Below are 25,960 nucleotides of genomic sequence, written 5' to 3'. Positions count from 1 at the left end.
TATTGATTTGGAATCCTGTCGATGCAGAAAGAATGAAAAAATGTCCACTAGAGACCTCTCAAACATATTCCTATTGATATTTCCGTGCTGGGTGGAAAGCTGCACACTTGATGACAAGACTGAGACTATCTTGAATCACAGGCAAATCCACAGAGGATCCTGGTGTGACCTCTGCGTTTCTTTTCTCTTATCAGTTTCCAAGTTCTTTTTCTTTATTAACATACCGTCTTCAGGAATACTGGGTCTGTCACAAGTGATTAAGGACAATCAATTGACATTTGGTTATTCCAATTTGTCCATTGTATTAGTCTCTTGATGTGAATAAGGTCTGAAGTTGGATTGAGCTGAAACGGTGCAAGATTTCTTTTATCAAATGTTGACTTTCTGAGGTTTTGGGAGGGACATTATCAATGAGGTGAATGAAGTCTGTCTTTATGCATTTCAGCACATTGCTGTTTTAGTGTTTTATAACATGAGATTATCTTCACAATTACCAAAAAACACATTGGTGTTGCATTATGTAAGTAGCAGCAGAGCCGTGTGTGTACTCCACATTTTTATAAAAGCTCACCACAGATTATGGATGTGGAATCCAGTAGAGGACACGATATATATTGAGGACACGATATATATTGAGCCTTGTTGGTGTCTTTAAATTTTATTCCAATTCCACCACTGGCTGAAATTCATGGCTTGAACTTTAACCTTGATTTCTAATGTCAGAACTCCAAACTCAAATTGTCTATGGAATATGGTGGTGCATTTCCATAAAGCTTTTCAAACACATACTTTAAATCCTGATTATTTTACATTGCATTTTAAATAACATATTAGCCAGAGTTCTCCGGCTGTTTATCGGTGGAATTGATGACACACCCCCCGCCATGGATTTCCTGGCAGCATGAGGTGGAGTCACTGAGAAATCCCATTCACAGCCTTGCGACCAAAACATCGTGCTGCTGGAGGGTGGTGCACTGCCTCCCACCATGAGGAACACACTGCGGGGAAGCCAGAGAATTTCACCCTGCCCCAACCCCCCCCATTGTTTCCTGCCTAAACATGAAGAACTGTCCCATGTCCTCGAACATGATGTCAGTTTCCAAATCTATGCTCTGACAAAGGGTCGTCTGGACTCGAAAGGCAGCTCTTTTCTCTCCTCAAGACCTGCTGAGATTTTCCAGCACTTTTTTGGTTTCAGATTCCAGCATCCACAGGAATTTGCTTTTATCCACATCTATGCTCACCTTCTTTAACCAAAATTCCAGATTTTCTTCCCTAAAGGATATTAGTGAACCAGATGGGTTTTTCCAACAATTGGCAATGGTTTCATGGTCATCAGGAGTCATAGAATCATAGAGGTTTGCAGCATGGAAATAGGCCCTATGGCCCAATATGTCCATGCTGCCCAGGTTTTACCATTAAGCTAATTCCAATTGCCCACATTTGGCCCATCTTACCCATGTAACTGTCTAAATGCTTTTTAAAAGGCAAAATTGTACCTGCCTGTGCTACTACCTATGGCAGGTCATTTTAATCACACTAAGAAGCCTCTCAACACCAGGTTAAAGTCCAACAGGTTTATTTGGTAGCACAAGTCCCTAGCTTTCAGAGTGCTCGCTGCTCCTTCATCAGGTGAGTTCACAAACAGAGCACATAAAGATACAATCTCAATTTTCAAAATAATGGTTGGAATGTGAGTCTTTACAGGTAATCAATGTGAGTGGAGAGAGGGTTAAGCACAGGTTAAAGAGATGTGTATTGTCTCCAGACAGGACAGTAAGTGAGATTTTGCAAGCCCTGCAAGTTATGGGGGTTACAGATAGTGTGACATGAACCCAAGATCCCGGTTGAGTCCATCCTCATGTGTGCAGAACTTGGCTATCAGTTTCTGCTCGGCAACTCTGCGCTGTCGTGTGTCATGAAGGCCACCTTGGAGAACGCTTACCCGAAGATCAGAGGCCAAATGCCCGTGACTGCTGAAGTGTTCCCCAACAGGAAGAAAACAGTCTTGCCTGATGATTGTCGAGCGATGTTCATTCATCCGTTGTCATAACATCTGCAAGGTCTCCCCAATGTACCATGCCTCGGGACATCCTTTCCAGCAGCGACAGCTGCATCTCCCACTCACCTGATGAAGGAGCAGTGCTCTGAAAGCTTGTGGCTTGTGCTACCAAATAAACCTGTTGGATTTTAACCTGGTGTTATGAGACTTCTTACTGTGCTTACCCCAGTCCAACACCGCATCTCCACTTCATAGCTCATATAATTCCAGATATATTTTGTTGAATTCAATTTCCACCATCTGCCATGGCAGAATTTGAACTTGGGTCCCCAGAACATTAGCTGACTTTCTAGATCAATAGTCTAATGATAATACCACTAGGCCATCGCCTCCCCTTAGTTGTTCAGCAATTTTATCAAATGCCAAATGGAAGTCTGTGTCTAAGTCCTCATTGACCCCCTGTGTTGCCTCATCAAAAAAATTCCAGCAGATTCATTAATCACAATTTGCCATTAAAAGATCCATGTTGGTTTTCCTTCATGACTCACATTTGCCCAAATGACGAGTATTTTTTTTCCCTGAATTACCATTTTCAGAAGCTTTTCGCTCCGAAGGCCTGTGTTTGCTGCACTTGTCTTTACACCTTTTTTTGAACAAGGGTGTAATTTCTGTGATTCTCCAGTCCTCTGGCACCACCTCTGAGTCAAAGGAAGATTGGAAAATTATAGCCACTTCCTCGGTAATTTCCATTCTCACTTCTCTCAGTTGCATCTCATCTGTTCCTGATGCCTTGTCAACTTTAAGTTCAAACAGCTATCCAATATCTCCTCCTTGTCAATTTTAAAACCTTCAGGTGCCGAGTTTCACCATGTACTGCACAACAGCTTCTTTCCTGATAAAGACAGATGCAAAGCACTCATTTCCTATCTCAGTCATGCCCTCTGCCTCCGTGTATCCTTCGCCTTTTACTATTTATATGCCTGCAGAGAACTTTCAGATTCCCTTTGACATTCGAGCTATAGTGTCTCGAATCTGATTATCTGGAAACAGGCAATGCCCAAGAACTGGACGTCACTTCCAAGCTGCCATACATGAATTTTTATTATTAGTGTAGGAGTAAAATTACTTACCAGCCTGCTGTGAACTAGGGTGCTGCACTGGCACGGCAACAAGTTCTCTGTGTGCCTTTCTTTTCCTGCGCTGTCGGTGGTCCAGCCGACCCTTGATCTGACATGAAAATCGGCAAGGTCCAAAGTTGGCATAGACTCAGTGCCAAGCTTGCTGGTTTTAAGATTCTGTAGCTGTAGCTGGGAATCATTTTTCATGTTCTCTCTTCTTTCTGCTTCTGATATTTTTATCACTTCCCCTTTGAACCCTCTGTATTCAGCCTGTCTCTCAGGTGTATTCTCCACCTGACACACGCGCACTTTTTCATCTTCATCTTAATCTCTCTCTCTCTCTCTCTTCATCCCGGAAGCTCTGGATTTGTTTGCCCTGCCTTTTCATTGTATGGCAATGTACTTGTGTCCAAACTATCCCTTTTCTAAAAGTAATCTAGCTGCCAATTTTATAATTCTCATCCTTGTTTTCAAATCCCACCATCACCTCCTTATTTAAGTAATCTCCAACTCGACGACCACACCACCTCCCCCCCCCGCCCCCGAGACCCTTTTGTTCCTCCAACCTTGGCCTCTAAAGCATCACTCATGTTAATCACTCCACCCTTAGTACCTTCAACTGCCTGAGCCCTGAGATCGTGAATTCCCTCCTGAATCTTTCCTCTTTTAAGGCTGTTTTGGAAACTCACCACTTTGACATAGCTATTGGACAGATGCTCTGATATCTTCCTTACATGGTTGCATCATGTTTCTATTGATGCCAGTGACATGCCTGTGATGTGCTTTCCCTCAAATGTTTTTCGGGCGTGGGTAATTTATTTAAATGCGCAGCACATTTAAATTTCTGGGTGGCATGGTGGGCACAGTGGTTTAGCACTGCTGCCTCACAGCACCAGGGACCCATGTTCGATTCCCAGCTTGGGTCACTGTCTATGCGGAGTCTGCACTTTCTCTTCGTGTCTGCGTGAGTTTCCTTTGGGTGCTCCGGTTTCCTCCCACAGTCCAAAAGACATGCTGGTTCAGTGCAATGGCAGTGCTAAATTCTCCTTCAGTGCATCTGAACGGCCGCTGGGTTGTGGTGACTAGGGGATTTTCATAGTAACTTCACTGCAGTGTAAATGTAAGCCTGTTTGTGACACTAATAAATAAATTTTAAACTATTAATTTATTTTGCACAACTGTGCATGAGCTGTAACTTAAAAGGGCCAACTTGTGCATGTCCTATGTCGGGAAACTCAGATAAATGCAGCCTACAGAAACATTACTTAAGACATTTAATTATGTTAAAGGTAGTGCAACTTGTTGTTGAAGGAATGGAAGTTAATGTGACATATATGTATATATTCCAAGACTTACATATATACTTATGCTTTCCAACAAAATATTTAGGAGGCTTCAGCCTGGGAGCTCAGACAGGGCCTGTTTTGAGTAGAAAGGGACCAAAAGCCTGTTTTGGGTGGAGCATCACGCGCTGATTTTAATTTTGGTCAAAACCAAGCACACTGTATAAGCATAGCCCGAAAGGCGATCCCCTAAACCTCGAATATGATGAACGGGAAATCATGTCGTGAAGACAGCAAGGTATTTTCACCCCTACACAATCGTAGAAACTGGGCTAGTGGGCAGTTAAAATGCCTTTAGGTTGGATAGTTGCCCCCGATACCAGCGGTTGCCTGGACCCCTCTGGATCCAATTTCAACCTGCTCTTCTGAGCGAGTGACAGCGACACCTACCTAGAGCCAGCAGGGTTCTTGAATTGAGTTAATCAGGGCCTGGTGATGTCTGTTGGATCCCAGTGGCATTTTAACATGGGCCAAAGTGACAGAGCTGCTGTCTTTTCCCACACAGCAGAACAAATTCTAAAGACATAGAAAAAATGTTTCCACTTGTGGGCGAGACCAAAACTAGGAGCAATGAATATAAGGTTATCATTTGTCATTAGTGTATCTTCACACCCATCCTGTTTTATTACCCTTTGGGGAAGAGTAAGGGAGGTGGTGGAAGGAATTATGAGTTGACTATCAGCCCGTTGATCCACATTGAATGTTCCTTATGTGAATGTTATCACCAAAAAAACAGGAATTCAAGAAAAATGAGTTACCGAGTAAGCAGTAAAAATGTGGAATTCTCAACCACAAGGAATGGTGGAGGTGAACATCATAAATTCATTCAAGGAGAAGTTAGATAAACACACGGGGCAGAAAAACATAGGAAGTTATGCTGTTACAGAGTGATGAAGAGGGGATGGGAGGAAGAGCTAATTGACCATAAACGGCAGCATGGACACTTTGGGCTGAATGGCCTATTTCTATGCTGTTAACCGCTTTGCAAGAAGACTGGAATGTGATGAGGCACCAAGAGGGATATCATTTTACTTTTATTTATGGGCTCAGATGGATTGGGAATGTTTTCTGGGCCCCCAAAGAAAATCCAGTCGATTTTCGCAAGAACAGCCATTCCCTGCTCGCTCAGTTAACATGTTAATGAAGCCAGGTGGTTAAAATTGCAATGGCCAGGTGGGAAACTAACCTATTCACCATTAAAATCAACCCTGATGTACTTAGTGTAAGTTAGCAATATTGGCCTAGATTAGAGTGTAGTTATTTGTCAATGAGATTTTATCAGATAACATACAAACAAAGCTGAATAGTTTGTGAGCAGCATCTGAACTCGAGATCTTTAAATCCAGGAAAAACAGGCCCATCTAAGTGAGTCTAATCTTTTCATTAAGAAGGTGCAAATGACGCAAATTCAAGAATCCAGAAAAATACCTTTGCTTTAGGTATTTGTTGAAATTATCTCAATCCTTGTAATAATCAAAATAATAAAATATGGAGTTTTTGATTGCATTCCTTTAGTTTTCAACAACCTCTTTTTGGGGTCCTGAGTGTGAGAGTGGGCAGTGTTATCGAGCAGCGTGGTTTGAACGAGAGTCAGCATACATTTTGTTTCCAGGTATTTTGTAGAGGAATATCTTGCCTGAAGTGTAGTGAAAACAACCATCTGTGTGCAAATTAACAAAAAATGTGTTCATTTTAATCTTGACGTATTTGAACAAATTAACACATTGACTAGAGGAGAAATGTAATAAATTAGATGTTCTAATATAGGATGTTAATAAAAGTGGGCTTCACAGTATGATAAAAATCAGCGCATGTTTATTCATGAGCCTAGTGAAAAATTATTTTACACTATTTAAACAGAAATCTTTGCGTGGCTCTGGGCAACTTGTTGAGATTCAGAAAGTGATCCTAAATAGATTGCTCTTTCATTTTACAGTGCATGTGGTATAATAAAGATTCAAGTCTGATTGCCATAGCCCTTTAACAGATATTGATAATGAGTGTTTTTTATTTAAATAATCTCTACATTAGAATAAATTTATTCTCAAGTAGTTAGAACAGCAAAGGCAGCGTGAGAAATTCAGAAGGCAGAAACCAAAATGCACAATCCATTGTTGAGCTCATAATAGCACTCTCTTCTGTGGAAAAACAATCTCCTTTTACCTCTCCAATTATTTTAAGTAAATCAAGACCTTGATAGAAATTGCATTAGTATGTTTGATTATGCAGTCTAAGATATAGTGTCTTTCTGTGCCACTGAGTTCAAAATCTCTGAGGTAATTGCCCAACAGTATTGATTTAATTGCCTTGGTTTATTTGTGGAACCCTAATTATTGACTGGAGGAAATTTAATGGAGCAGTCTTTATGAAGATTGGGAACTGCCGCTCCTGCTATTGGACATAATGTACTGCATCGCGTCCCTTTGGATCATTTTGCACCATCATTTTCTACCTTATTCCACTATGACAACACAATAACATTTAAAAAGTCATGCTCCTTATTTTCTAATCGCTGATCTATCTTTCTTTACTGGCAAGTTGGAAGGTAGCACAGCACCAGTTGCACTCTTAAACATTTACACACGATTGCACACGGGGAAAATCTGAACAAGATGTCCACCCCATGCCATATTACAAATAGGAATTAGACTTCTGAGAACTGTATTGGCATCTTTAACATCATTTCAAAACAGTGGTAAAGTCAGTTGTGCATTTCTGCAGTAATATCTAAGTTAAACTGGATTCATACTCAAGACAATTGTGTTGGAGCTTGAAAAACTATTTAACTGTGTTGAAAACTTGTTTGTGTTCTGGAAAGCAGCTACATGTCAACAATCAGAACAAAAAGATTAGAGATCTCAAACTTTGCCATCATTTATGAGAACTGGGGTCGCAGTCTGAGGATTCAGGGTAGACCATTTAGGACGGAGATAAAGAGACAATTTCTTCACCAAAAGAGTGGTGAGTCTGTGGAATTCATTACCACAGTTGTTGATGCCAAAACATTGAATGTATTCAGGAGGTGGCTGGATATCACACTTGGGCGAATGGGATCAAAGGTTATGGGGAGAAAGCAGGATTAGGTGACTGAGTTGGACAATTAGCCATGATCAAGGTGAATGGTGGAGCAGGCTCAAACAACCAAATGGCCTTCTCTTGTTCCCATCTTCTATGTTTCTATTCCTTACTCTCTCAATGTAAAAAGAGAGGCAGAAAACGCTGTAGTTCGGATTTTGTAGCCAGCTTGCTGTTCATTACACTAACAACTGCCCACATAGTTTGCATTGGAAATTCGTGTCACTGGGGTCTGGTATACCTGGCTGATTGATTGAAGGTACTTGGATTGCCTAGCTCAAGTAGGTCCTAGATAGCAGGCACATGTTGTATCAGATCCATGATTGAAGGCTTTGGAGCGGGTACAGAAGGTTTATTATGATGGTTCCAGAATGAGGGATGACAGTTACATGGATAGACTGAAAAGGGTGGGCTTGTTTCCCTTACAGAAAAGAAGATCGAGGAGATTTGATTGAGGTGTTTACAATTATGAAAGGGTTTTTTATTGAATAAGTGAAGAGCAACTGTTCCCAGTAGCTGAAGGGCTGATAGCAGGGGGCGCAGACTTGAGTAATTCTCAAGAGAACCAAAGACAACTTGAGGAAATGCACAGCCTGACGGTGGTACGTACAGAATCAAGAGTACCCTTCATAACGGAATTGGACAAATAATTGAAGGAGGATAAACTGCCAGGATATGAAGAAAGAGTGGAGATTTAACCATGTTTAACCACACATTTGCAGACTCCAGAAGGTACTTCTGACAAACAGTCATCCAGACCCAAAACATTTGTTCACTCTCTCTCCACAGATGCTGTCAAACTGCAGAGATTTTTCAGCATTTTTTGTTTTTGTTTCAGATTCCAGTATCTGTAGGAATTTGCTATAATCTCCAGAAGTTGTTGTTCAGTTTACTCCAAGGATGAGCATTGATAACCACACTATTATTCCTAAAATCCAGGGCCATGTATTAGAACCAGTAATTATTGAGCATGCTATCACTGGTAGCTGGTCAAATATACTAACATGTGAACTAGGAGCAGGATTAGGCCATTCAGCCTCTCGAGGCTGCCCATATTCAATAAGGTCACGGCTGATTTGAATGTAACCTCCACCTCTTATTCCTATCTACCCCGATAACTTTTTGTCTACTTGTTATTCCAGAATCTATCTTGGTCACCATTAAAAATATTCAAAGACTCTGTTTTCAGAGAATCACGACCCTCAAAGTAAAAATATTTCTCATCTTTTTCTTAAATGGTTGACCCCTTATTTTTAAACAGTGACCCGTAGTTGTAGATTCTCCAACAAAAGGAAACATCCTTTCCACATCCACCCTGTCAGTATCACCTCAGGACCTTATATGTTGCAATCAACTCACCTCTCTCCCTTCTAAACTCTAGTCGATATAAACCTAATCTCTCCAACCTTTCCTCATACAACATGCTGGCCATTCCTGGTCAGAACACTGCATCAATCATGTCTAGACCAAAATGACATTAAGTGAAGTTTCTCAGCTGTTTGCCTCAATTTTTTTGTTGGTTGACTAGCACCTTAACACAGGTAACCAACCAGATTCCAAATGCTAGAGTCGTAGGTATGCTACATCAAAGGATGTTAACTGCTGTTAAATAATGGATAAAGAATAACTTATTTTCTCCACACATCTGGCTTGTTACATAGAAACATAGGAGATAGGAGCAGGGGGAGGCCATTTGGCCCTTCGAGCCTGCTCTACCATTCATCACGATCATGGCTGATCATCCAACTCAATAGTCTAATCCTGCTTTTTCCCTGTAACTTTGATCCCATTTGCTTCAAATGCCAATTCCAGCTGCCTCTTGAATACATTCAATGTTTTGGCATCAACTACTTCCTGTGGTAATGAATCCCACAGACTCATCACTCTCTGGGTGAAGAAAAGACTCCTCACCTCCATCCTAAATGGTCTACCCTGAATCCTCAGGCTGTGACCCCTGGTCTGGACTCCCCCACCATCGAGAACATCCTCCCTATATCTATCCTGTCTAGATCTGTTAGAATTTTATAAATCTCTATGAAATCCCCTCCACTCATCTGAATTCCAGTGAAAATAATCCTAACCTAGTCAATTTCTCCTCATATATCAGTCCCCCATCCCCGGAATCAGCCTGGTAAACCTTCGCTGCACTCCCTTGAGAGCAGGAACATCTTTCCCCAGAAAAAGAGAACAAAACTACACACAATACTCTAGGTGTGGCCTCACCAAGGCCCCGTTTAATTGCAACAATCCATCCCTGCTCCTGTACTCGAAACCTCTCGCAATAAAGCCAACGTACCTTTTTTGCCTCCTTTACTGCCCTGCTGCACCTGCATACTTACCTTCAGTGACTGAGGGACAAGGACACCCAGGTCCCGCTGTACACTCCCCTCTTCCAATTTCCAGCCACTCAGGTAGTAATCTGCTTCTTGTTTTTGCACATTAAATACAAAATACCACACAATGTAGTTGAAGCCAAAACTTTGTCTGACTTCAAGAAGAAATTAGCTTTATCTCTTGGGGCTAAAGGGATCGAGAGATATGGGAGGAAGGCAGGATCAGGATCTTGAATTTGATGATCCACCATGATCAAAATGAATGGTGGAGCAGCCTTGAAGGGCCGAATGGCCTACTCCTATTTTCTATGTTTCTATACTGTCTCACTGATTTGTACGGAAAAAGAGGGATTAGAACCATTTGCGTCATGTTTTAGTTGAGTATTTTTGAAATCCAGACCCATTGATGCCTACCTCCAGAGTTTGATCACAAACAGGAGGTCAATAGAAATTAGGCTATTTGATGCTACAATAACTTTGAGGCACCAGCTAGCTGAATGAATGAATGAGAGGAAAGCCATAGCGTGACTTGGGGTGTGTGGGAGTTCTGTACAAAATAAGTGTCAACTTGATTATGGTGAAGAAATAAAACTTTCCAGAACTTTGCCACAGGTCATGGCCATGGAGGAACTGATATCAGAGCTAAATGTAACATATTAAGGAGCCACTAGACGAGCACCACACAGGTTATTTTGTGCTTTCTGGGAGCATTCCTGACCAATGTTGGTCTCTCAGCTTTCATCACAAACCATCTGGTCACAATCACATTATTGGACTATGATTTGATTTTAATTTGATTTATTATTGTCACATGTATCAGCGTACAATGAAAAGTGTTATTCCTTGTGCACTATACAGACAAAACATACTGTTCACAGAGAAGGAAAGGAGAGAGTGCAGAATGTAATGTTACAGTCATAGCTAGGGTGTAGAGAAAGATCAATGTAATGTGAGGTAAGTCCATTCAAAAGTCTGACAGCAGCAGGTAAGAAGCTGTTCTTGAGTCGGTTCGTATGTGACCTCAGACTTTTGAATCTTTTTCCCAAAAGGAAAAAGGTGGAAGAGAGAATGTCCAAGGAACGTGGCGTCCTTAATTATGCTGGCTGCTTTTCCGAGGTAGCAGCAAGTGTAGACAGTGTCAACGAATGGGAGGCTGGTTTGTATGATGAACTGGGATTTATTCACTTTGTACTTTCTTGTGGTCTTGGGCAGAGTAGGAGCCGTACCAAGCTGTGATATGAGAAATAATGCTTTCTATGGTGCATCTGTAAACGTTGGCGAGAGTCCTAGTGGACATGCCAAATTTCCTTGGTCTTCTGAGAAAGTAGAGGCATGGTGGGTTTTCTTAACTGTAGTGTCGACACTGGGGGACTAGGATAGATTGTTGGTGATCTGGACACCTAGAAATTTGAAGCTCTCTGTTTCCATTGATGTAGACAGGGGCATGTTCTCCACTTCGCTTCCTGAAGTCGATGACAATCTCCTTTGTTTTATTGGCGTTGAGGGAAAGATTACTGTGACGCGCCAATTCACCAGATTCTCTATCTCATTCCTGTACTCTGGTCATTGTTTGAGATCCGACCCGCTACAGTGGTGTCATCAGCAAACTTGAAAATCGAGTTGGAGGAGAATTTGGCCAGACAGTCATTGATGTATAAGGGGCATAGTAAGAAGCTCAGAACAAACACAGCCTTGTGGGGCACCAGTGTTGAGGATGATCATGGAGGAAGTGTTGTTGTCTGTCCTTACTGATTGCAGTGTGTGGGTTAAGAAGTTCAGGATCCGGTCACAGAGGGAGCAGCTGAGCTGTGGGATCTTGCTGTGTGCAAATTGAGTGCCACATTTCCTACAACAGTGACTACACATCAGAAGAACTGGATTGGTTGTGAAGTTCGTCTGAGGCATCTTGAGGAAATGAATATAATTTATGAACACAATTTATTTATTTTATATATTATTGATGGTGAACAGTAATGAAACAACATTAAAACATACTTCTTAGCAACTTGAATTTCCTTGTCTAACCGACAATGTTGCTTTTACAAGCAGGTAATTTTGTCTCAAAATCCCTGTCCTAGTGATTCACTTTTGAAACAATTAAAATAGTGATGAAATCCATAGTGTTATTTATGGTGAAATACTTAAGATGAAGGAGGAGAGAAAATCGTCATATTATTTCTTTCAAAGATACAGAATATTTCAACTACAGAATTGTAATTCCTAAAATATTTTCATGATTGTTGCTCTCACGTGTGGTCAACAAGAATTGAACCGAGAGTTCTGACAAAAAGTATTCCCCTTGAAAGTTACTCTTTTCAAGTTCTATATTTCCAGCATTTTCTTTTGTGGTTTCTTCATTTTTATGCTGACTTTCTAGTTTAAATTGTAGATTATTAAATAATGGCTGCAGCATTTAAAATAAAAACATTGGGTTGGTGATGTTTGCTGTTCTTATTTGCTGATAATTGCTAGTGATTGGTAAAGATAGACCCAGCTGATTGGTCTGCTGTCAGGCTGATAGACCCAGCTGATTGGTCTGCTGTCAGGCCGATAGACCCAGCTGATTGGTCTGCTGTCAGGCTGATGGACGCTGCTGATTGGTCTGCTGTCAGGCTGATGGACGCTGCTGATTGGTCTACTCCACTCGCTTTCATAGCTCATCATTTCAGGAATTATTTCACAAACTGATAATCAGAAAATGTTGAAACACTTTGATACGTACATACATAAAAGACCAGTACGAAGCAAAAAAGAGATCTTACATCAGCCTTAGTCTAAAACAAGTATCTCTATCAAGTGCTGTTTATCCAAGGGATTTAGAAATACTCAGGAAATATTGAAAATGTGATCACGTATAGTTGGAATTCTTCAACTTGTGGGTTTCTTCCAATGAATGTCTTTCAACAGCATTATAAATCTCTTTACGGTGTTTGCTGAATTAGCCAGAACCTTCCAGGTCTTTTGCTTTTACTTAAGTACTTAAATGCTATTCTATCCTGGGTTGTCAAAGTAACACTTCTTTTGGAACTCAATATGCAATAGTCAATTTAAAATATACACTATATTTTAAGAGAGTAAAGTTTTAATGCATTGCTTTTACTGCGGTGATGCAAAGTGACATCACAGCTCCAGTTCAATTCCTGTACCAGCTGACGTTATTCACAAAGATCCTGCCCTCTCAACCTTGCCCCTTGCCTGAGGTGTGGTGATACTCAGGTTAAACCACCACCAGTCAGCCCTCCCCCTCAAAGTGGGTGTAACCTATGGTGATTTGGGATTATGGAGACTTTATTTTTTTTACTGCAGTAGTACGAGTAAATGTATTAAATTATTTGATGTAAGGATATTTAATCTGGGCTTTTTTTTGCAAAGTGTACAGTTCAGTGAATGGAGGTCATTCAACAGCACATGTGAACAAAGGTTTAACTCAATGACTAGAGGGGCTTGTATGAGCTTGGAATTGTAACATGAGAAATTCCATCAGTCACTGCTAAACCAAAGATTATCCACTCTTATTTTTAAAAATTGGTGATAACTCTGTTTTTAAATATTGATATTTCTTTAAGATAGAGATCAGTGGAAGTGTATTATGTACCTGGTTTTATTATGTTTTTCTATAATTGTGGTCCCAATATTTAACTGGAATTTATAGATTAATTAGTCAAAAATATTAAAGTACTAAATTCTTTTGGACATTTTTACAGGAACATTTTGTTCAGAATGGAAAATCTTGGAAATCATTCTGTTGCTTTTTAAAATTAAACATAATTTATCGATTAAAGTAATTTCACTTGGGATTTTGGAATGAATTTGGAAAACTAATACATTCTTTTGAAAGCAGTGTGAAACTCCCTTGTGACATTGCAAGGGTTTAGAAAGGGACAGGTTTTTCAATGTGTCATGCGCATTTCCCAATTATGATTAATTAGGTTGATTTTTTTTAAGCTGGCACTATTTTAAAAACGCATTAAGTAAACCCTGGGAATCCTATCAGCCATTATGGTGCAATGCACAAATAATTATAACCTATTAGCTATATCAGGAGCTTTAAATGTGCTTGTAACTTATTGCTAAACTATATATTGAAGATTGTGTTAATTTATCCTTTGTTCAAAATATATTCCTGTGATTAAATTATTTAATTGGAATATAGATAAAGCTGTACTAATCAAGCTTCAGAATATTTCTGTACTGCACTATTCAGAATTTTAAAATATTTGTTGCAGTGATTGTATAGAACTCACCAGGCACGGGTGTTAAGCCAAATGAAGTAATCTTTGCCCACATACAGCAAGATCTAGTCAGTTTTCAGACTTGGGTTGCTAAGTGGCAACTAACATTTATGCCACACAAGTGCCAGGTAATGACCATATCCGATAGGAGAGAATCTGGCCATCTCTCCCACCATCAATACCGTGGGGAACTAGCAGTATCATTGAGCAGAAAGTTAACTACATCAAGCACATAAATACTGTGGCTGCATAATGAAGTCAGCGGCCAAAGCCCACGGCTTTCGGTAGATCTAGAAAGACTCCATCCACTTTTAAAAGTTTCAGAATTCCTGCCCTCATTTCCAACAGATCCAGTTTTTGCCATTCAGGGAAAGGGATCATGGTGTGATTCACACAGGAAGGAAACTGAACTCAGCAGGGTCGCTTGAACTGTGCTGAATCAACCAGACCCAATTTTGGCTCTTGCAAGAGTCTGAGTACACACTGTGGAAGTCACAAACATACAGACTAACTGTAAATGCTCTTGAAGGGAAGATGAGAGCTGTTTAACTCTCATGATTCAGATTTTTTTTATAAATTCCCCGTTCTTTAACGTGCAAATAAAAAATAGCTGCAGCTTCAGTGATTATTTTTAAAAAAACTCTGCAGGGCTGTTTTGGTTGATAAGCCAGCTGATCTATTATCTGTTCGAGCTACTTAGGTGGAATGGTGGCTCAGTGGATAGTACAGCTGCCTCACAGTGCCAGGGACCCGGGATTGATTCCCAGCTTGGGTCATTGTCTGGGTGGAGTTTGTACATTCTCTCCGTGACTGCGTGGGTTTCCTCCGGGTGCACCGGTTTCCTCCTGCAGTCCAAAGATGTGCGGTTTAGGTGGATTGGCCATGGTAAATTGCCCGTTAGTGTCAGGGGAATTAGCTGTAAGGGGTTATGTGAATAGGGAGAGGAGAAGAGAGTGGGGGGTGGTAGAATGAGTTAGCCTTATATAATTGGGGAAAGTACAAGGAGCCTGGGGCGTGGAGAGGGTTGGTGAGGAGGGGTGGGACTCAAAGCCTATAATCTTCACAAACAACTATGACTTAGTTCTAAGAGCTGAGACAGGCTTTTGAACCAGCCCAGCCCTATGCACTCCTAGCATCTGTTTCTGGGGTCAACAGGCCTATCTTCATTCTGCATCCAGAACAAAAATCAAAGGTTATGGGGTTCTTTTACTGAGATGGGGCCAAGAGTCAGGAAATCTCCCACTCGCAATTATACACCTTGGTAACCAAAATTCAGCTCAAGGCATTCTACAGCATGTAACTCATCTCCTAACTCTCCAAAACCATCTCCAAGGTATAAGTCAAGAGGGAATTAGAAAACTCTGTACTTGTCTGGATGAGTGCAGCTCCAACAACACAAGAAACTCAACACCATCCAGGACAAAGTAGCCCACTTGATAAGCACCCCATCTACCACCTTCAATACTCAAAGTCTTCACCACCAAGGCATATTGGGAGCGACATGTACAATATGTAAGATGCATTGCAACAACTCACCAAGGTTTCTTCAACAGCAAACCTGCAAACCCCACTACCTAGAAGAACAACGGCAAATTCCCCTCCAAGCCATACAACATCTTGACTTGGAATTATATCACTGTTCCTTCACTATTGCTGGGTCAAAATCATGGAACTCGCTCCTTATTAGAACTGTGGCTGCAGCAGCTCAAGAAGGCAGCTTGCCACTACCTTCTCAAAAGAAACTTAGGGATGGGCAATAAATGCTCGCCAGCCATCATTGTCCCATCCCGTGAATGAATTGCGTAATTTTTAATAATATGACCAAGAATCGGATAGAGACTGACCGAACCCTATCCCTATCCCTAACAATCCAACAATCCAATTGCCCGTTCATATTCTATACTTTATAAAATAATGCCATCCGTGGCAGATTATTTTCAAAGCAACCAGTTTGAGTTGGAGGATAGAAAATAAAGTTTAGAGTAAGCACTGTTTGCTTTACTTAAATTATGCAATTTATATTAATTGACCAACATCTAGGAATTGTATTTTCACAGAACTTGCTATTCCATGTGTCAGGATACCAGTACAATTCGCAGCTTCACTCTGTTTAACTTTCCTTGAAAACTGTACACTGAAATATACTTCCCTGCCAATCCCACAATCTCCAGTGCATAAAAATCAAAGTTAGCCAACTGAAATCAACAGAACCAAGGGAGCAAATCCTGTGCTTTTCTCGTTGTTTTAAGAAAATACTATTCCAGGAGTGCTGTCCTGATGATGGGAGATGATAGTTACTCAGGGTGCCAACTTAATGTTATCATGGGCTGGTGATATCGTCTGCTTTGTACTTTTTTTTAAATGTTAAATTATCCAGCTGGATAAATGTAGCCTCCAACAGCCACCCAAACATGTCTTCACTATTTACGATGCTTGTGTAAGAAAATTATAGTGAAGCTTTCACTGATTTTCAGAATATCCTAAAGCAACCCAAATGGTCTCTCTAAGTTCGCTTTTCTTTTAACATGAATGCAATTGCAAGAGTTTAAAAATAAAACATCAACAGACGTTGCATGTGATGAATGTGTCCACTGTGTCCCTTCTGACTCAGCTGGTTGGTGTCATTTGAGGTTCATCATCAGTTCATTCATCTTCAACATATTGTGTTTTAGGAGTTGATGTGTGAACAATTCAGCTTCCAGCGTTGACTCTTAATAGGAGATAAAATCAGAAAAGAAGCTTCTTTAACCCCACCTTAGATAGTGTAAGCGCACTGCAGAGTAAATATTCAGAATGGCAGAGAGCAGCAGACTGAGTAAATATTCTTTAACCTTCCAGTGAAAGTAGCATCTATGACACACTGAAATGTTGGTGTGATATTCCCTCTCAGAAAGCTCCACACAGCTTAACAATGCCACATAGCAATATGTGCGTTTGACCAAATCATTCTGTCTCTGTGAAAGAAAATATTAATAGTAAAATTAAAAAATCTCAGCACCAATATAACCTCAGTGGGTGTTGCAATGCTGCCCTTTTGTGCCAAGGGAAGAACTCAAGATGAGAATCCATTTTCTTTAGACCCAGTTAAAAATCAGAACTTTACAGCACAGATGGCCGACTGTATCTGAGAAACAGCTCTCCAGCCATTTCCCACTGCCCAACTCACCCTGTAATCCTAGAGGTTGCAGCGCCTCAAGTGCATTTCAAAGTATTTTTCCTCAATGTTTTGGCTCTACCACCATTCCAGGCAGTGAATTTCAAAGCGCAGCACCCACCCTGTGTAGGACACATTAACCGGGATCCCAGTGTCGGGTAATTTCGAGAACGACACAGTGCAAAATATTGTTACCAAAAACCTATACAACTGATGCCCCGAGCAATCAAACACAAGATAAAACAGAGCATTCTGTGCAGCACTGTGCAAATAACTCCCATCATCTGCATCCACTCCCCTCCCCTCCCCTCCCCTACTGCCCCTTCCCCTCCCCTTCCCCCCTCCCTCTCTCCCCTTCCCCTTCCCTCTCCCTCTCTCCCCCTCCCCTTCCCCCTCCCTCTCTCCCCTTCCCCTTCCCTCTCCCTCTCTCCCCCTCCCCTTCCCTCTCCCTCTCTCCCCCTCCCCTTCCCCCCCTCCCTCCTTCCCCTCTCCCTCCTTTCCCTCTCCCTGTCTCCCTTCCCTCTCCTCCCTCTCTCTCCCTCCCTCCCTCCCTCTCTCCCTCCCTCCCTCCCCTCCCTCTGCCTCCCCCACTCTCTCTCCCTCACCCCCCTCCCTCCCTCCCCCCTCCCTCCCTCTCTCCCTCCCTCTCTCTCCCTCCCTCTCTCTCCCTCCATCCCCTCCCTCTCTCTCCATCCCTCCCCTCTCCCTCCCCCGTCTCTTCCTCCCCTGTCCCTCTCTTCCCCCCCCACTTCCCTTCTCCCCCTCCTCCCTCTCCCCCTTCCTCCCTCTCCCCCTCTCCCTCCCTGTCCCTCCCTCCCTTCTCCCTCCTCGTCCCTCCCTCCCTTCTCCCTCCTCGTCCCTCCCTCCCTTCTCCCTCCCCTCCCTCCCTCCCTTCTCCCTCCCCCTCTCTCCCTCCCTTCTCCCTCCCCCCCTTCTCCCTCCCTTCTCCCTCTCCCTCTGTCCCTCCCCCTCTCTCCCTCCCTTCTCCCTCTCCCTCCCTTCTCCCTCTCCCTCCCTTCTCCCTCTCCCTCCCTCCCTCCCTTCTCCCTCTCCCTCCCTTCCTCCCTTCTCCCTCTCCCTCCCTTCTCTCCCCTCTTCCTCCTCCCTCTCCACTTTTCCTCCTCCCTCTCCACTTTCCCTCCTCCCTTCCCTTACCTCTCCCTCCTCCTCCTCCCCTCCTTTCCTCTCCCTCCCTTTCCTCCCTCTCCCTCTCCCACCCTGCCCCCCTTTCACTCCCCTTTCTTGTGAATTTGCGGGGAGTTCATGTGTTGGAAAGTACTCTGGAACAAGTGTCCAGTCCCAGCTATCAGCTTGTTGGTGTGCTTTATACGCTGGATCCATTCTGCACACTTCAGGTGAAACATTGGCAACTACACATCAATTAAATCTCCTCAAGTTAAATATGTTTTATGTTTTAAAATAACTTGATAAGGTGACCTGAATTCTTACCAGTGGCCAGAGTGAAAATATGTTGGAGTAAAGTCACCTTTATTGCATGTTTAAATTTCCCTCACTGCACCCCATCCCGTTTGCATAAACACACACAGTGCAATCCAGACCGATTAGAAAGACAACTTTTTTTGAATTAAAGGCAAATCAAAGATATTTACCTCTGGGCATTTCGCTTCTAAGCATTGCATAATTTCCATGATCAATTAAAAGAAAACCAGAATAATATGATAGCCTTCTTACAGCTGTTGTACTACTTATCCAGTCAATGATAATTGCAAACAGCGTCAAGAATATAAATATAAATAGCACAACCTGTGTGGAAAAAAATCTTGTTAACACATTATTTTCAGGAACAAAGAACAAATTACTGTAATGTGGATGTGCCCTGGAGACAGCAGTAACATACTTTATTGATCTGGCAACTAAGGATGAATAGCAGTTGAAAGATGAAGTGTTATTGCAAATCATGTCATTAAGAAGATGATTAAACCAGAAATAGTTCAATAAGATATGCACAGAATGCCCAACAGAAAAATGGACTTGTATCCATTCCCTTTTTCTTTGTTTTTTTTTGGATTCTGTGACACAGACTGTGTCAGGGTGGTGCTGTCGTTTGTCACTGTGACACAGACTGTGTCAGGGTGGTGCTGTCGTTTGTCACTGTGACACAGACTGTGTCAGGGTGGTGCTGTCGTTTGTCACTGTGACACAGACTGTGTCAGGGTGGTGCTGTCGTTCGTCACTGCACAGATGCCTTTTACTAAGAGCTGATGAGTATTATTTGTGAACTGATATCGGGAGAGGGACAGGGTATATCAGCAATTGTGGTCATGTTAATGATGAGCATTGAGACTTAATGAAATTCCTTTCTCCATCTATAAGTCGTTAGCAGGAGTGACTGTTGTGAAGGGTATTAGAAATGGAATGTAACCCCCAGACAGAGTGTCACATGGAATTAGTCATATTGTGGAGTATAAATGTGGAACTGCTGCTTCCTGGTCTTATTTATTTAAGACTATTGCCCTCTGGAGGTGATTTGAGGGATAGAATTTTGACTCGATATCTCCTTGCTTCGTTCTATTCTATTTAAGTGATTGTATTACGTTTAACTTTTAACTTTGTTTTAAGATTTATGTAAAAAAAATTTATTGGTTTAGTAGAAGTGAAATTTTACTTTCCAATTTGGAGTTACAGACGAGGCAAAATTTTGAAGGTTGAAGACGTAATTTAGTTGAGGTTTTAAAAGAACACAAGAAATAGAAGCAGGAGGAGGCCACCAGACCCTTCAAGCAGCTCTGCCTTTCAATACTATCATGGCTGATCTATCACGACCTCAGCTCCTTCTCTGTGCCATTTCCCCGTCACCCTCCATTCCTCAATCTATCAAATATTTCTCCACCTCCACTTTAAATACTTCTAATGATCTATCCACAATCTCCCTTTGGGATGGAGAATTCCAGAGATTCACCACCCTCTGCGAAAATAAGTGTCTACACACCTCATTTTTAACTCACCGGCCGTTTATCTTGTAGCTCTGTCCCCTTGTTCGAGACTCTCCCACTAGTGAAAATATCTCACCATCTACCCTATCAAACCCCCTCAGGATCTTATATGTCTGAATAAGGTGACCCCTCACTCTTCTAAACTCCAAGGAATACAGACCCAGACTATTTAGTTTCTCTTGAAAGGACAACCTTATCAACCCAGGAATTAGCCTGGTGCATCCCTTTAGACTGTCTCCAATGTTACTAGATCCTATTCTAGGTAAGGGGACCAAAGCTATACCTAGTTGGTGAGGCCTCACCAACACCTGTACAATTGTAACAAATCCTGCCTGTTTTTAAACTCCAGCCCCTTTGCAATAAAGGACAAAATGACGTTGGTCTTTTTAACTACTTGTTGGCCCTGCTCACTTTTTGTGATTTATGCACTAGAAAATCTAGATCCCTGTGTACTTCATTCACCTGCAGTCTCTCTCTATTTAGATAATAAGCCTTTTGATTCCCTCTACCAAAGTGCGTGACCTCACATTTCCCCATATTAAACTCCATTTGCCAGGTTTTCGCCCAGTCACCTGATCTATCTCTATCCCACTGTAGACTCACAATACCCTCATCACAAAATGAGGAATTGTTTCTCTCAGGAAGTTGCAAAGAAGCTGTTACTCCTGGAGGGAAATTCCAGCAGGCGGCACAGTGGTTAGTACTGCTGCCTCACAGTGCCAGAAACCTGGGTTCGATTCTGGCCCCGGGTGACTGATTGCATGGAGTTTGCACATTCTCCCCATGTCTGCATGGGTTTCTTCCGGGTGCTCCGGTTTCCTCCCACAGTCCAAAAACGTGCAGGTTAGGTTGATTGGCCATGCTAAATTAACTCTTAATGTTGGGGGACTAGCAGGTTAAAGATGAGGGGTTATGGGGATAGGGCCTAGGTGGGATTGTGGCCGGTGCAGGCTCATTGGGCCAAATGGCCTCCTCCTGCTCTGTAGGGATTCAATGATTCTAAGGTAATCTGCCAAACTTTTCCCTGTTCCTGATCCCCTCTCGTCAGCTGGGCAAAAGCGGCTGGCAGAAAGGGTAAGTTTAAGACCTCAAATGGGGCCTGTTTCCTGTACGATTGTGGACCAGGTTGGGGATCGGCAGGAAAGCCACCCGAGGGGTTTTACAAGCAGCAGCTGCAGATCAATCACAATCTGAGTGAGTAGCAGAACAGATTCAAAGGGCTGAATGGCTTCCTCCTATTTCATATACAGCTATCTTGTAATGAACAAAATATTTTTTATGTTCAGATTCCATATGTGTATTATAAACCCACATGTCTGTTGTTTTAATATGTCAGTTGAAGATGGAAGCTAACATTTTCTGGTTAAAGCTTGTGCTGATATCCTGGAACGTATCCCAGATCCTTATTGAAAACAGCCAATCCATTCTGAATCCAGTACACTATTTATTCATATCCTGCAGATCATGTAGCAGATGCTAATCTAATGATTCATATCGGTCGCCTAACCTCAGTTCAGAAGGTTAATTGATAAAGTTTGGCATTACACTTTTTTCCATCTGAGTGTTCAATGAGACTACAACGTTAGGGATTTAGTTTTCCTTTCCTGGACCAGTTTCACATTGTTCCTCTCTTCCATCACCACTTCCCCATGCCTTGATACTGTGCTAGTTACAGTCCAAGAACTGTTCAGGAAAACAGGATAAGTCATCTTTCAGAAAGTGAAGATTTAAAGTTGTTGAAGTTTGTAGCTTTCCATGAAAGATGAAGCTCTGTCTGTACTTGGTGAATAAGTATATTTGAAGCCACATGGTGCGCAGGTTTGAATATGTTAGAATCTACACAGATGCCTTCATTTTGTGACTCACAGAATCTGAAGCTGAGTGACCTCTTAGCGTGGAAATTTGGATAATTTATATATAAGGAAACGCTTTGCTGTTTGAAAAGATTCAGTCTGTCCTTTAACCACATGACATCCTTTAAACATCAGCAGATACATCACTTCAGGCGAACAATAAAAGGCGAATCTTACGCTAGAAGCAATTCTGATTTCACAAAAGCGCTGTTCATTTTGTAATTGTCGAACATCCTTTAGAGTTCATATGAAAGACACACCAGTTAAACTCAAATTTAAATTGTAAACTTGCTAATGAGAAGTAGAGAATTCAGTTTTAATACATTGATATGCACAACTGCAATACTAACCAAATATATATCACTATTATGCATCTTGTGTTTCTGGTCAGCATTTCCTGTTTTAAATTCTAATGTCCACATTTAGAATGGAATCTTCCTGTGTAAACATGTCACACTGTAATTACATCCTCCTCCCAGTAGTGGCACTGCTGCTTTTCAGTATTCCCTTTCCCACTCCTGAGGCTCTGCCATGACAAATTTCCAAAGTTCCAACCAACTTAACTTCAGGACTTCCTAAACTCCTGCACACTTTGTTATTTAACTGTAAGTAATACAAAATCAGAGTGTTGCCAAAATTAAATAGACCATCTGACTGTAAAGTGAGTTCTGAATTTACTCTGTGAGCCTTTATATAAACTTAGCTTCACTGGGGCTGCTGACTGAGAATCAAGACTGAGATAGACCCATCATCTGCCTGTTCATTGTTGGCTGATTTAGCAAAAAGGTCCTGAAGCAGCTATTAAATCCCTTATTTACATATGCAGTGTGCCTAATGCCTGTTTTGGGCAACTTTCAGGAACAAGTGAAAAATGGTTCGGCCCAGCTTCAAGTCCAACGTTTCTCAGGGGTCCTTGTGGTTCAGGCTGTTGGCCACCAAAATTGGTTTTTGCATGGGGTTGTGAGGATTGGGCCTGGGTGGGATTGTAGTCGGTGCAGAATCAATGGACTGAATGGCCTCCTCCTGCACTGTAGGGTTCTATGCCTCTATGATGCACACTCAGTGAAAAATGTCATGCATTGTTAAGGGGAAAGCTTTGAGATCCTTCTTTCGGGTAAAGAGATTTGAAATACGAGAGCACGTTGTTTGAAGATACGTTACTCAACTCAAGTTACAGTACCCACTGATGTAGAGAAACATCTTTGACTACAAGTCCATCAGACAGTGGTCTGCACAGAATGCCCTAGAGGCCCCATAGGAAAAGGAGATGGTGGAACTTGTCAGATGGTTCCCTGAGCAGTCTATCAATGTCATTTGTCAGAATGCATCATTACCAGAACTTTAAAACGAGCACCAAGACCTGGCTTGGCTGATGGTGAGAAGGGTCCTTCCAATTAGATCCATCCTATACGCCTGGAGTCTCACCCTGTCTACACATTGCGCTCAAGGTACTGTGGTGAGTGAGAGACCATCATCCATCTCCTGGTGGAATGTGCGTGCAAAGAAGATCTGGAGTGAGATGAGGTGGTTTTTGCCATGGTTCATCCTGAGCAGCTCTGTGACGCAGGACTGTGTGCTCTACAGGCTGTTGTCAGGGATGTAGGACTCTGTCTTCCATGGGCTGTTTCCAAGGACACGGGAATCTGCTCTACGGGCTGTTCCCGAGGACAAGGACTCTGTGCTCCATGGGCTGCTCCCAGGTACGCACTCAGACACAAACACCAGCTGCTGCTCGAGGGTCATCAGCTCGGCAAAAAATGCTTTTCGTTCTGCCTGAAACTTGGTTTTCCAGTGCGAGGTTGTCCCTGACCAAGTGTTGCAGATTGACAAATTCCAAAGCCCAGGACTCCGTACTGAGAAATGCAGTAAAGCCTGGGGCAGCTGTCCAAGACCTTTTCAGCCACAGTGAACTGAAGGGAGCAGAACCCCCTCAGGCTGAATGACTCACTGAATGTCTACAGTGAATATTACAGATATCACAATTGTAGGGAAGCACCTCAAAGTGCAACTTGATCTATGGCTTTGTACCATTTGTAATGACCACTTTGAAATGTCTATAATCTTTCTTTGGCTGCACTGAAGCACCTCAGACTGTAACACGATGTATGGAGAGAACCTGAATATTATTTATTGCACTCTGTGTGATGGCCGTTTGGAAATGTTTGTAATGTTCATTCAGATATTTTATGAATAAAGTATATTTTTGGAAAGAAAACATAAGAATGATGTGGGAAACATGTTGTGTCCTTTATATCATGATGCAGAAGTGAGTTGTAATGGTCGAATTAACCTGATCATAACATTTGCTTTGTATGTTCACTCATGGTGAAATAAATCAATTTAGTGACTTGTATTAAGTCATAGTTTGACAAAGTGTTAGTTGCAGAACCTAATGAATGATAGAGATGCCATTCTGCAAAAGTTAATGTGGAACAAAATTCTGATTTGTTCTAACATTATTTTTACATGCAGGTAAAATTAATGTGGATGGTTTTTGCCGCTATTACTTCATTTGATTAAATTTTAGTAGAACTCTTGGAAGTATTGGACAGCTCATGCAATTGAGACCATTTTTTAAAAAGTAATTAGATAAAGCGTTTAGATAACGTGCAAAGGGATATAGTTGTAGCATTTAAAATGTGCTAAAATTTGGCTGTAGAAATGAAGTATGCCTCAGTGGCTGGCTACTGTCTTTAATAACTGACTCACTGCAAATATTTGGAAACTGAAATCCTTCGGGAAGTTTGTGAAAGATGACGTGGTTGTATAGATTTAAGTAAGTATAACGTAGGCTGATTTGGAACAGAAGTATTTTTAGTTCTGCATTTAGTTATTCCTGCTGTTACACAGGGCGTTAGCATTGTTGATGGTAAGTGGCAGTACAGAAAGTACCCTTGCCTTGTTCCTCTGTCATTGTCTGATTATTATCCTGAGACAGGCTGTTAAATTTGATTAAATTAAGTGGTTTGCAAAATGTGTTGCTTCATTGCATTCTCTTTAATTTTGCAGTTTCCTTGTGCTTCACGTTTAATCGAAGCGGTTTTGGAAAAGATAGCCGAGAAAGAGAAACTAGCTGCAGAATATGCTTTGCTCACAAAAGAAATAAGCTGACACCCTTTTATCGTTCTATCCATGGCTGATAGGTACAAACAGAACCAATGTATCATTAGAACTGACGTAGGCTCTCCAATGTTCTATATTATTTCATCATGTGACTATACAAAATAAACAGAAAAGTAATTGAAACATTTTTCATTAGACTATGTATTTTTTCTTTTCAACTTCAGAGAATACAATAAACTATATAACACAATCTCATATACTCACAAATCACAGCTGAAATTATTTATCATTATGGCATCAACAAGAAATATTCAAAACTTTTGAGTATCTCTCTTGATAAACTTTAAAAATGTCTTGTTTGATTCATTGTTGCTTGGAGTTTAGCAATGACCTGTAAAACTAAGTTGTTCAATGAATGGGTTTTATAAATAAATTCTACACAACACCATTTTTGTAGAAATCAAATTAAGGTGTGGTTTACAAATATTTTACTGTAGATTTAAATTACAGTTAACATTTATGCAATGGCTATATGTACATTTGACGAGGAATGTTTAAGATTTTATTGACCAATTATTTTGATACTGAGTTTGCTATAGGAAAGCAAGTTTGTTATGTTTTGCAGTATTTAATAAAGTTTTAGGTTAAATCTTTTTTGTCTTTTCTAATCAATTTTTTCATGCAAAACTTTTAATTTGTCAAGCTAAATTGTGTTAAAGTGCTAAAAGAGTTTAACTTCAAATATTAGTTTTCATATTTATTTAATTGTAACTGTATTACATACCTCCATTAGTCAGTGATTGGGAAGGAAAAGGTCAACCAAAAGCAGTTAC

General features: G+C 41.4%; 1 protein-coding gene across 2 annotated transcripts in view; it reads left to right on the top strand.

The window, feature by feature from the left end:
* The window catches only part of cntln (centlein, centrosomal protein), a 337,725-nt gene extending 312,000 nt beyond the window's left edge, over window positions 1-25,725 (top strand). For both annotated transcript variants that reach the window (XM_080188296.1, XM_080188295.1), the window contains exon 27: window positions 25,074-25,725. In XM_080188296.1, coding sequence (XP_080044422.1) covers window positions 25,074-25,175 — 102 coding nt within the window. In that variant the 3' untranslated portion in view covers window positions 25,176-25,725. The remainder of the gene's footprint in view (window positions 1-25,073) is intronic.
* The last annotated feature ends 235 nt before the right edge of the window (window positions 25,726-25,960 follow it).

This window comes from Carcharhinus amblyrhynchos, chromosome 5 (genome assembly GCF_965287045.1).
Source record: "Carcharhinus amblyrhynchos chromosome 5, sCarAmb.v2.hapA, whole genome shotgun sequence".
Classification (NCBI taxonomy): Eukaryota; Metazoa; Chordata; class Chondrichthyes; order Carcharhiniformes; family Carcharhinidae; genus Carcharhinus; species Carcharhinus amblyrhynchos.
This window is presented reverse-complemented; position numbering and strand designations above follow the sequence as displayed.